Source organism: Paramisgurnus dabryanus, chromosome 5, assembly GCF_030506205.2.
Source record: "Paramisgurnus dabryanus chromosome 5, PD_genome_1.1, whole genome shotgun sequence".
Lineage (NCBI taxonomy): Eukaryota > Metazoa > Chordata > Actinopteri > Cypriniformes > Cobitidae > Paramisgurnus > Paramisgurnus dabryanus.
In genome coordinates, this window is record NC_133341.1 from 48,237,457 (window position 1) to 48,250,823 (window position 13,367).

At 37.5% G+C, this 13,367-nt stretch overlaps 1 protein-coding gene across 10 annotated transcripts in view; it reads left to right on the plus strand.

Annotated features, from left to right (window-relative positions):
- Positions 1-13,367, plus strand: part of mast4 (microtubule associated serine/threonine kinase family member 4) — a 152,275-nt gene that overhangs the window by 120,824 nt on the left and 18,084 nt on the right. For all 10 annotated transcript variants that reach the window (XM_065284553.2, XM_073814774.1, XM_065284554.2 and 7 more), the window contains 9 exons: positions 3,753-3,962; positions 4,120-4,221; positions 4,736-4,868; positions 6,504-6,568; positions 6,784-6,875; positions 6,971-7,179; positions 7,336-7,474; positions 11,159-11,291; positions 11,528-11,693. In XM_065284553.2, coding sequence (XP_065140625.2) covers positions 3,753-3,962; positions 4,120-4,221; positions 4,736-4,868; positions 6,504-6,568; positions 6,784-6,875; positions 6,971-7,179; positions 7,336-7,474; positions 11,159-11,291; positions 11,528-11,693 — 1,249 coding nt within the window. The remainder of the gene's footprint in view (positions 1-3,752; positions 3,963-4,119; positions 4,222-4,735; positions 4,869-6,503; positions 6,569-6,783; positions 6,876-6,970; positions 7,180-7,335; positions 7,475-11,158; positions 11,292-11,527; positions 11,694-13,367) is intronic.

Consider the following 13,367-nt stretch of genomic DNA (forward strand, 5'->3'; position numbering starts at 1 on the left):
GCATAGCTTAGCACAATCCATTGAATCTGATTAGACCATTAGCATCGCGCAAAAAAAATAACCGAAGAGTTTCGATATTTTTGTGATATTATGCACTGCCCGACAATAGTACTCTTGATTAATTTCAGTAGCAGTGGACTATTTTCAGGCAGTGCGTAATATCACTACGCCTCCTGCAGCCATGTTACATCAGCAAAGTCCTTGATTATTAGGCCAGAATGAGAGTATAGTTCCTAGCCATATCTGCCTAGAAAATCACAACTTTTAATTTTCCGTCGGTCTTGGTACACGTTGTAACTACAGAAGAGTCAAGTTTTAAATAGGAAAAATTTCGAAACTCTTTGGTTATTTTTTAGCACGATGCTAATGGTCTAATCAGATTCAATGGATTGTGCTAAGCTATGCTAAAAGTGCTAGCACCAGACCCGGAGATCAGCTGAATGGATTCCAAAACGGTAAGACTCTAGGGGAGCTGGAAAATTAGCATATTTTCAAAAAAAGTGGAGTGTCCCTTTAAAAGCGAATTAATGAATAGCAAATTTCTGCAAATGTGTATATTCAACGATATAAGCAATAACGCTGAGAACATATATATCATGGAATATATAAAGCGTTCGTCTACATAATGTGCCATGAAACTATATACGCCTAGTAATTCTTAGGAACGTTAAAACGTGTCCTAGCTTTATATTTATTTAGGAACATTTTAAATGCAGGTATATATTTGTAACCGGTTCTTTGTCGATGTAAACGTACTTGCACATTAAAAGATGTGTGGTATTTGAAAATTTTAATAAGTGAGTTTCACATGAAACAAAAGGTAACTGTCAGACAGCCATTTAAATAATCATCTAAACAAGAAGTAAATTTGTCTATGCCAATACCTGCACTATAACTGAATAGTAGTGAAAATAACTTTATTTGCATCTCAAAAATGAAAATATGCTTGTCAGACAATCATCAGAGAATGTTCCCATCAATAATCAAGTCTGAATCCACAAAGTCTTTAACTTCTTACACCCTGAAGCTATTTTGGGGATTTTCGCCTGGATTTGGCCTACCCAATTTCAAAAGCATCCCATACCCACATGCAGAGGTTTACATACAAAAGTTTGGTATCATTTTACAGGTAACCCTTTGAAATTACATAAAACACTGTTAAAAGTGCTCAACATGGTTGTATGTGATATCAGTCCTCTAATAAACACAAAAATAAATAGGCGCTTTTTGATGTTTTTTTCTAAAGTTTTTATTTGAAAGTTTATAACTCTGGCCCTGGGTATCTCAGGTCCCTGCAGACAGTTTTGTTTGATTCCAGCAATTGTCAGCTTACAGAGGAAAAAGGATTTTTTTCTCTATCATAATCTATGCAAAAGTTATTTTACTCCAACTGAAGGGAGGAATAATACCCTTTTTGTATACAATTTCTGCCTAAAAACATTTGAAGTGTCCCCATAACCACATACAGTGGAATACATGCAATTTCTTTATATCATTTTAAAGAAAACCCTTTGAAGTTACATAAAAAGCTGCTGTTTGTGACAAATATTGTTATTTATGTTGTTTTTCATATGATGAAACACCAAATTTTCTTTTTTATGTTATAAACACTGTCTTTGATAGTGTATAACTCTGGTTCTGTGTGCTCTAGCAGACTGCAGACAGTTCTGGTTGTTACCAGCAGCAGACAGTAAACACCCAAAAAAAGAATGAACTCTTTAGCATGTCGCATTCAAAAGCTATTCTCATTTTACTAAAGGGTGTGAAAATACATTTTTCATATAAATATTAATTTTTTGTTTTGCACATATAATAAATAGCAAGGGATTATATATGCACACAACCAAAGAAAATGCTGTGAATGGACTCATTGTTTAGAGTAGGACCTAAAATAAAAGATGGTGTATCATTTGTGGCTATATGTGCTATCTGAGGCAGTCCACACTCAAGTTTCCCATATGTTTACAAAAGACCATTTTTTACCTTATTATTCATTTGATGATTGTTGGATATGTGTTGATATTAGAACAAAAATAACGCTGTAGCCTTATTCCTGAGAGTGAGAGCTTTCATTTGATATAAGACTTGCCCATGTTTGTCATTTTTGAAAAATATGAAATATGTAAATATTAAATGATATAATAAAATATTGGGGGGGTGATAGTGTAAATTAAGTGTAAATAACTTTCATACAGTAAAAGATGTGTCACAGTGATGCATATCTGCAGAAAGTAGAGACTCTAAGCTTTCAAACAGTATCTCATATGTGTTACTGGGGTCCATGACGGAGCATCAAAGATTAAAAGAATATTTTATATTAAGTCAAAATACGAAATTCTGGACCCGGGACAGGGTCCTCAGGGTTGAAGAGGTTAAAAAAACGTTATTTTACAGTGGTTATTTTAATGATGGTTATATTTACCCTTTGGTTGTGCCATAGCATTTCTGTATGTTTCATTGGAGGTTGTGTACCTTACTATGCAGTCATTTTCAATATAGTAAACTGACACGCAGCCTTAGTTATAATAGTGGGGTATTACTTTATTTATATGTTATGTTTATAACAGTGCACTATAAACACAAACACTTGAATTTTAAGACATCTCTCGTCTGATTTCAACATCCATTGCTCAACATCAATCACCTCTCACCTTATCATCATCTTCATTTTATTTATTTCATCTCCTACTCTTCCATCTGTTGCTGCATCATGTCTCACATACAATGCAAAAACTCCCTGGATGACAGATTGAAAGTCTTTATTTGGCTTTACTCTGTAAAGCAGACACAAAACAATAAAGCAGCTCACCTTTGACGTTTTCCATAAATTGCACATACACATAGTATACCCAAGTATAAGATTTGCTACATTCATATAGCAGTTAAATTAACTCAAAAAATCTGGAAAAAATGGTAAAGGACCACTACAGTTTAACTATAATAAATCCATGGTTACTTTTTTTAGGGCTGACTCAAAAACATCTAACCGAGATGAACAAACAACACGACACAAACAGAATAAACACGCATATGAAACACTTGTGCAATGTTTTGCATAATATTTTAGGTGTATTGTATGTAGAGGTGTAGCAAATAAGTTAATTCGCCGACTGTAGCTTAAATGGTGACCCAAGGGATCTCTCCACTAACAGAGGGACGATCATCCAACACACCATCTGTCATTTTTCAGCACTGTTGTCCATTGTTGTTCGGCGAGCCAAAAAACTCTGGCCTTTGGCCCCAAAGCAACCCACGGAGAAGCACGATCAAGCCCCGGAAGTGTCTGTGCAAACACAACCGGCCCTAGGAATGTATTAGCATGCCCGCTTGTGACCTGGTATTTGCTACACGGCTATTGTCACTCTGAAAAAAAGTCAAGAGAATCTGAGGATTTATGTAAAATAGTATTTGAGTAAAGTTACATTTTAAACTCTGCTAAGAGGTTTTTAAACTTCCCATGCTTGAGTCCAGTTTCTCTTGGAAGCTGGTTTTACTGTACTAGCTAGTGTAAAGTCCCATCTGCTCTAGATAGTTGGTCAGCTGGAATACCAAATGTGGACCTAGTTTTGACATATCAGAATCTCTTGGTCAAGATGGAACCAACCCAATAAGTTACATATTTAAAAAAAATACAAACAGAATGGGATTTGTTTCATTTTTGTGAAAATCTGGCGAGCATGGTGGAATGTTTATTATGGGGCCAGGTTAATGACACACTATACCACTGATGTTGTCTCTCTACTACCCCTCAGGCCACGGCTCAGATGGAGGAGCGCATCAAGGAGATCATCGAAAGCAACTCTCCTGAGAATGTCCTCCCTCTGGCAGACGGTGTCCTCAGCTTTGCACACCACCAGATCATTGAGCTGGCCAGAGACTGCCTGGAAAAGTCTCGTCTTGGCCTCATCACCTCTCGATACTTCTGTGAGCTCACAGAAAAACTGGAAAGGCTCTTTCATGAGGTAAACAACATTTCTAGATGGCCAGAACATTTCTGGTTGCAGTGTTTGGAATACATTTCCCCAGTGCAGTACAGCTGCCATACTTTAAAGCAAAGTACCATCTTGTTACTCGTCATCTTTGCATTGACCTGTGATGTGTTCTGTCATTGTTATGCAGTCGACTGAGCGATCAGAGAGTGCAGAGGTGACCTTCATTAAAGAGCTGGTAAAGAAGATCCTCATTGTGATTGCCAGGCCCGCACGACTCCTAGAATGCCTGGTAAGCTGGAATTCTGAAAGAATTCCCCAACAAAATAAAATGATCTAGGTCAGTCAGGTTTGGAACTTATTATGGTTTAACGCAACACTATGTAGTTTTTTTACCTTTAAATAATGTCTCTAAAATTATTTCAGTGATAGAACAACTTTTAACTGGACAAATTGTACTGTTGCTGCAACCTGAGCAGCCTCCTAGCTGCTACAAGCACACTCTGAAAGTGGCGGTGGAGGGTAGGAAACACAGCCCCGCCCCTCCCCCTGCCTGCAGAAGAGTGTCTGATACCAGGCACTGTTGTGCTTTTCAACCACATGGGGGAGCTGTAAGTCATTTTTACATGGAAACTACATAGTGTTGCTTTAAAATATAACGTAATTTTAACCCAAAATGTAATAGTTTCCATCGGAATCAATATGAACATTTTTTTTTTATTTTGCGATTTGCTTCTAGAATGATGCAGATACTGTCGAGTTTATCTGAAATCTTATTATAAAGATGTATGTATTATATCCTGTAGGAGTTTGATCCTGAGGAGTTCTACCATCTGTTGGAAGCTGCAGAGGGTCATGCCAAAGAGGGACAAGGAATCAAGACAGACATCCCGAGATACATTATAAGCCAGCTTGGGCTGACGAGAGACCCACTTGAGGGTAGGAGGGTTAATACGGGAATATACGAAAATAGTTGAAAATTCGATGTCAATATCTAGGTTTTGTTTTAAATGGCAGTCAAGGCTTTATTAGTCAGCCCTTAAACAATTATTACAATTAGCATATCTGAGGAAAAACAAGTTTTATTTGAGGAAGTTAGTAGCAAATATATATGCTGCACAGTTACTATCGTACTATCATTGTACATCTGTCTGTTTTGGACTCTTTCATTAATGACCATGGTCACGAGCCTAGGTAGAGAAAATGTGATATTTATCCTTTCGTTTGGGTTTAATTTCCTGTACTGTTGACTAAAAGCTTAATACAGACCAGACATCCTTTAAGAAACCTCAGATTTGGTACTCGAGACCATCATTTTCGGTAATGAGAACTGAATACGCCCATAGACCTTGTAGCTTCTGCCTCGTCTTCTTTGCCAAGGAAGTTTTCGTTACAAAGACCTCCAAGTCTTCCAAATCCTCAGAGAACATCCAAATCATTTTGTGTGATGATTGGAAATGGAGATAGGCAGCTGTTCTGAGGCTTTTCCGATGGCTTTAGGTGTCTTTAGAGACAGCTGAACGACCCTCTGGTTCATTTACCTCCTGCTGTTCATCGGTTACTGTTGAAGCCTCCTGAGAACTGCCTCGATGGGATTTGTCTGGAGCAGCAGTTTTTCCGAGCAAATGTTTCATGATGTGTGTAAACTTACCTCTGCTTTACACACCATTTAACTCATTTCAAAACCACAGAAGTCAGCTCTACAGACTTATTCTTTTGGAAAAAGTGACTTAATTTTGCTGAAAAAGACAAGAACAAAAAACGGGGGAAAAGTATTGTTTTAGTTGCAGTCTTTAAACTACCCATGTGCACAGCCATGCTTAAATTCCCAGGGAGCTTGGGTTTTTAATGCTCCTGTGTTAAGTCATGACGTAAGGAATACTGTAATACTGTCTCTCCTATGGCATTTGAGATCGGTTAGACATGGAGGCACTGGATGTTTTTTTTCTTCTTTTGTGATGTTTTCTAAGTGCATCAATGACAAAGGAAATGTTTTCCATGATTGGAGTTACGGTCTGCAAACTTACAGGCATACAGTAACAACATGAGGGTTGATTTTTGACAACATCGTAAATAATTTATACCCTTGTTACAAGACCCAAGACCACTCACTTGATTGTCCTTCCATTTAGCATTAAATGCTACACTATTAAAAATGCTTCTAAATAGCACTTAAAGCGGTTCACTGGCTTTTGATCATAGGGGAACCATTTTTAGTGCTATACCGCACTACGTTTTTTTTGGACGACCTAGTTAAGGCGGTAGGGTTTCCAAGCTTAGGCGGGCCACCTGAACTGAAATGTGCTGCGGGAAACCCCGCCTATGATGACAAGCTTTTAGTACTATTTAGCACAATTGTGTTATTTATTAAATAGTAATTGGTATATTCCGTGGTAGAAAATATGAAAATAATGAATGTAACAGAAAGCAATACTTTGATAAGCATGGTTTCCACGGTTAGGGTTGGACTATTTTCCATGGAGAAAGAACCTTGTCTTTGATTGCATACGTATTCATAGAAAACTTTGTATTTCAGCATGGTGTGATTTTTGTATCTATTTATTTATTTTGCAGAAATTGCCCAGCTGACAAGCTACGACAGTGGGATTGCAGAAACTCCTGAAACTGATGACTCTACTGTAAGTATAAATATTAATTTATAAACTATGGTTAACCACAAAATAAAGAATTCCAAACAATTTGGAATTAGTAAAGCACATCAAAGTAAACAAGAACATTTAGTTAAATGAATCTCAAATATTTATTTTGGCTGTATAAATAGAATGTGGCCTTCAATTAATTTATTAAGTATAACAGGCTACATAATATACTATGTGCTGTATATCTCATCCAGTCCCACAGCCTAAGTGCAGCACTGCGGTCCCGACGCAAACCCTGTGAACTCGACTTTGAAATGATCAAACTGATCAGTAATGGGGCTTATGGGTAAGATGACGTAACGGCTGTATTTAACATTGGCTGGCTGTTTGTTGATTTAATCAGCCTATATGCAGACTAATTTGGATTATTTTGTCTCATAGTGCTGTATATTTAGTGAGACACAAGGAGACAAAACAGCGATTCGCCATGAAGAAGATCAACAAGCAGAACTTGATGTTAAGGAATCAGATCCAGCAGGCATTTGTGGAGAGAGACATCCTGACTTTTGCAGAAAACCCTTTTGTGGTCAGCATGTACTGTTCCTTTGAGACTCGCAGACATCTTTGCATGGTTATGGAGTATGTTGAGGGTAAGCCAAGGGATTAGTTTCATTATGCATTGTATTATCACTATGTTACCAGAACACAGAGTTTTGTTTGAAGTAGCCTTTCAGTATGTACTATTAAAGTTTTCAAAAAGGTTGAAATATTTCCAGCATTGATTTGTATGTTATACAACTTGACAGGAGGGGATTGTGCTACTCTTCTGAAGAACATGGGTCCTCTCCCTGTGGATATGGCCAGAATGTATTTTGCAGAGACTGTGTTAGCCTTGGAGTATCTTCACAACTATGGAATTGTGCATCGGGATCTAAAACCAGACAAGTACGGTTTGATTCTAATTAAATGAATAAGTTAAAGATAACATACAGGAAGCGCATTGCAAAGAAATAAAGATTGCCCATTCCCGGATGGGAAAAGGCTTCTTGCTAGTCTATGCTACTGTAGTCACTTACTGTACTGGCATTCAGGCTAGAGTAGATGCTTGTTAAACTGAACTGAACTAATAGCTAGTGCACATGCTTTTGACCTGGTAGATCACAGAGATGCTCACAAGTCTTTGAGCTCGAGTCCAAGTCAAGTCTGAAGTCTTTGAGCTTGAATCCAATTCAACTCTCTGGGCTCGAGTCCAAGTCAAGTCTCAAGTCTCGTTGTAACAAATAAAACTCTAATAACAAATAAAGAAATTACAAACATTTAAAAAAAAAAGAACAAAGTTGCACATTAAGTAAGGTCTAAAATTAGCATTAGGTACAGAAATCGAATGAAATGGATAATAACGCTGTCTTTATTGTACAAATTAAATATGACTATTATTATTATTAGAGCAATAGAAGTGATTTTCTGTTTGTCTTGGGTTGTTTGATTAACATAAATGACACAGACTTAAGTAGGTCAATTGAGGTTACTGTCTCTTTAAGAACAAATAAAATTAAATTGCATATTAATCATCGAAACGCATGCGAGCCGAACCGCGGATCCATCACAGCACCACCCAAATCTTCAGATGAATGGCACACCAGCTGCCGGTGCAGTCGACAAGTATGTTCGCTGATGCATGGCCGTGCGCGCGGAGCAGTTAGGACACGTGTTACGTCGTGAGCAGGTTGTAGGTAACGGAGGGAGGGAAATAACAGCAAGCTCATCAGACGTTTCCTAAAAATGAACATTGTTCACGAGTCGCGCTGCTCGAGTCAGAGTCGAGGCTGAAGTCTTTGAGGAAGAGTTTCAAGTCGAGTCTGAAGTCACTGTGTGTGCGACTTGAGTCGCACTTGAGTCCGAGTCTCAAACTGGAGTCCCCATCTCTGGTAGATTATCTTGGCCTCTGGTTGGTTTCCATAGATTTTCCAAAAAGCTTTTCTTCAGATAAGATTAAAGGAATAGTCTACTCATTTTCAATATTAAACTATGTTATTACCTTAACTAAGAAGAGTTGATACATCCCTCTATCATCTTAGTGCGTAAGCGCTGGGGCGCGCTGCAACACTTTGATAGCATTTAGTTATGCGAGCAAGTTTTGGTGGTACAAAATAAAACGTAGCGCTTTTCTAAGAGGATTTAAAAGAGGAACTATATTGTATGGCGGAACAGCACTTTTGGGAGTACTTCGACTCGGCGCAGTAACACTCTCCCTCTCCCATTATGAGAGGGAGAAGGGGAGTGGATTTTTCAGGAGAGTTTTAAGACGCTACGTTTTATTTTGTGCCACCAAACTTGCTCGTAAAACTACTCGTCTTAAATAGGAAAATGATGATGTGTTTGGTCACTTCTTTATCTCTGAGTGGTACCATTGAATGAATGGGGCTAAGCTAAATGCTATCAAAGTGTCGCAGCGCGCTCCAGCGCTTACGTGCACGCACTAAGATGATAGAGGGATGTATCAACTCTTCTTAGTTAAGGTAATAACATAGTTTAATATTGAAAATGAGTAGACTATTCCTTTAAAGGAATATTCCACTTTCATATAAAAAAATTCAGATAATTTACTCACCCATATGTCATCCAAGATGTTTATATCTTTCTTTGTTCAGTTGAGAAGAAATAAGTTTTTTTTTTTTTTGGAAACATTTTTTTGAAAACATTTTTTATATATATATAAGTGGACTTTAGTTTACATTTTTAGTGCAGTTAAAAAAATGCATTTTCAATGCAGCTTCAAATGGCTCTAAACAATCCCAATCGATGCCTTATCTAGCAAAACAATTGTCATTTTTGCCAGTAAACAGTACTTTTAAACCACAACTTCTCATCTTGTACTAGTCATGTGACGCGCCTGCTCGACTTTATGTATTACTTAATCACATCGAAAGTTCAAGCGTTATAAACAGTACTGTGATAAAGTCTTAGGCCACGACCACCAGACTTGTTGTCTAAGAACTTTTAATGTCCATCCCAATTTATTTTCAATCTATTTTATTAAGAGACTAACAGAAAATATGTACAAATAAATAAAATTTTCAGGACTGAATGTCTTCTATAGGCATCGTCTGGTTTTAGTGTGACCTCTCTTGGCACTAAACACATCTTGAGCGTTTTTAAGCAGAATAAGGTACATTTACATTTACATTTATTCATTTAGCTGACGCTTTTTTGATTTCTTTAAAATTAGAAAGTAGGATTTAATTTTATTTATGTTTAAGAGATCCTGCAGTTTTCTGCTATTGCTCAAGTGGAAGGGGAGTTTACTCTAAAAATTAGTTTAAAAATGTTATACAGTTTTAATACTATATACATTTCCTGTATTTTCTGGCTGCATTCTTTTAAAGAGACTGAGAAGCAATTTTATATTACCACTACAACGTTGCAAAAAAAATAAATCTAATTATTACACGGCTCTCTGGAATGCTTGATTCTAATTGTTCAGTTGAGACATTTGCAGGTTCGTCCTTTTCAAATAATAACCGCTCCAAAGTAATAACGCATAGCCGGTACTACTTGTACGAGTAAAATCGATCCGCGCCAATAAAGATGGCGCCATATTGTGACAAACACTGGACAACCACGACAAAACACAGACAGCTTACTGAGACTGAACTTGTCAAAATAGAGCATGACAGCTACGAAGCCAACACACAAAAAAAATACAGAATGGGCATTAAAACTTCTCAAAGACTGGCTAAAAGACAAAATATGGAGACAGACAAGTATGAAGCAGAGGATCTTAATAAGGTATTACGATCATTTTATGCGTCTGTGCAAAGTTTCGCGGAAGGATAAAAATGTTAATTTAAAACAAAAATGCCAATAAAATGTTTCAAATTCATATTCATGTCCGGTTTTTTTCTTATGTGACAAGTAGCCGTGTAATAAGCGGGATAATGTAGAGGCAGCCGGTAGTTATCGGGTCCTGATCACACTGTCGGGGCTTATTTCCCGATAACTACCGGCTGCCTCTACATTATCCCTTACTGGTGGCATGGTGGCCGAAGACTTTTGCACAGTACTGAATGTGAAATGCACACTTGTGGACCATTTTAAACGATAAACCGTCACAAAAACATAAATTAGTATAAATCAACATACAAGAACTTTGGAGCGGTCTACTGGAGCGGTAGTTTCGCATACATCATGCGTGACCTTTCGACCTGTTTATGTAATATGTAAGGTCATACTGGCTTGTGCAAGACGAGAAGTTGTGGTTAAAATGTACCTTTTTTTGTGACGATGATCGTTTTGCTAGATAAGACCCTAATAAATGGTTTAGAGTCCTTTGAAGCTGCACTTAAACTCTCATCTCCTGCTGAATGACATATGAGGTTTTCAAAAGTTTATGAATCCTTTCAAATTTTCTATATTTCTGCATACATAGGACCAAAAACAGCATCCGATTTCTACCAAAATCTTTAAAGTAAAACCCCCTTAAATAAGAGACAAATATTATGCTTCATCTGCGTATATAAAGGTGCACATTTTGAGAAGGGGTGACTATCTGTACCCACTATGTAATTCCATTGAAGTTTCATAGTCTGTTGTGATGATTGTTTACACTATGTTGTTACTTTCTGACAGTTTATTGGTCACTTCAATGGGACACATCAAGCTGACAGATTTTGGCCTATCAAAGGTGGGACTGATGAATATGACCACTAATCTCTATGAGGGTCACGTGGAGAAGGATGCCAGAGAGTTCTCAGATAAACAGGTACAGATCTTTTTACATTTCTCTTTGAATAAATTATTAAGTTGTCTATTATTAATGTTTCTAAATTGTCCAGTTTGGATTATGCTGGTTAGTGCTAGATCACGCTAGTTTACTGTAGGTGATGGATCAGCATGGTCTTTTTGGTAATGCTTATTAACCAATGCATGACATCTGCTAATGATTAGCATATTGGCATATTCAGTAGGGTTGTAATATCTGCCCATGTTTTTTCACAGGTGTGTGGGACTCCGGAGTACATTGCTCCAGAAGTGATCTTGAGACAAGGCTATGGGAAGCCAGTGGATTGGTGGGCAATGGGCATCATTCTGTATGAGTTCCTGGTGGGTTGTGTACCGTTCTTTGGAGACACTCCAGAGGAGCTGTTCGGCCAGGTCATCAGTGGTCAGTAACATCGGATTTCTGTTATGTAATAAAGTCATGCTGCATTGAGCCTAAAGCTTTTGCAGATGGAGATAGTGTCTCAAAGTATGTGCCTTTTTATTAATGGAGATCAGTATTAAATATGATCAAAAGACATGAGACATTTTCTAATCTGCACTTGTTGTTATGCAGACCCGCTTGATCTCTGGATTTATATCAGTGGCATTTATATCAGTTTTTTGGTAGTTGTATCACATGTGACAATTGTTTTATTTGTTTAATACAATTATTCTAATGTTTGAGGCATATTTTTATATTTAGAGCAATAATTTTGATTGTTGGCATTAGTATTATAATTATTTAATACTAGCTTCTACATATTTAAACCCCCTAGGTTAAACGTCTGTGCATAACTTGTTTAAGAGGGCAGGGCTGTTTTGGCATGGGCTAGTAAACAACCACCCAGAACATTCTAGCAACTGCATAACAACATCCTTACATGCTAATTTGTATTAAGAAAAAAATGTATAATACAATGTTATAAAATACTGATCTTATTTACATAATTGGTATGCTGTAATTATTTGCTTTAAAAATGAAAAAGTTAGTTCACCCAAAAAAGAAAATTTACTTTTATTTTACATCCCCTCAGGTCATCCAAGATGCAGGTGAAATTGTTTCTTCAGTAGAACAGCTGGAATTGTAATTCCTGGTTTATTATAAATGAAAGTCCACAGGTTCCATGTCTTTGAAATTTAAAAAAGTAGATATGTGCAACAAAAAATGTTCTTACAGCTCCTGACGACATATTAAAGGTTGATTGGTCTGTGCAAGATACTGAATGTTATTTACAACATTATTACTAGTAATCTACACTCACCTAAAGGATTATTAGGAACACCTGTTCAATTTCTCATTTATGCAATTATCTAATCAACCAATCGCATGCTTCAATGCATTTAGGGGTGTGGTTCTGGTCAAGACAATCTCCTGAACTCCAAACTGAATGTTAGAATGGGAACGACAGGTGATTTAAGCAATTTTGAGTGTGGCATGTTTGTTTGTGCCAGACGGGCCGGTCTGAGTATTTCACAATCTGCTCAGTTACTGGGATTTTCACGCACAACCATTTCTAGTGTTTACAAAGAATGGTGTGAAAAGGCAAAAACATCCAGTATGCAGCAGTCCTGGGGGCGAAAATGCTTTGTTGAAGCTAGAGGTCAGAGGAGAATGGGCCGACTGATTCAAGCTGATAGAAGAGCAACTTTGTCTGAAATAACCACGCGTTACAACCGAGGTATGCAGCAAAGCATTTGTGAAGCCACAACACGCACAACCTTGAGGTGGATGGGCTACAACAGCAGAAGATCCCACCGGGTACCACTCATCTCCACTACAAATAGGAAAAAGAGGCTACAATTTGAACCAGCTCACCAAAATTGGACAGTTGAAGACTGGAAAAATGTTCCCTGATCTGATGAGTCTCGATTTCTGTTAAGACATTCCGATGGTAGAGTCAGAATTTGGCGTAAACAGAATGAGAACATGGATCCATCATGCCTTGTTACCACTGTACAGGCTGGTCGTGGTGGTGTAATGGTGTGGAGGATGTTTTCTTGGCACACTTTAGGCCCCTTAGTGCCAATTGGGCATCATTTAAATGCCACAGCCTACCTGAGCATTGTTTCTGACCAT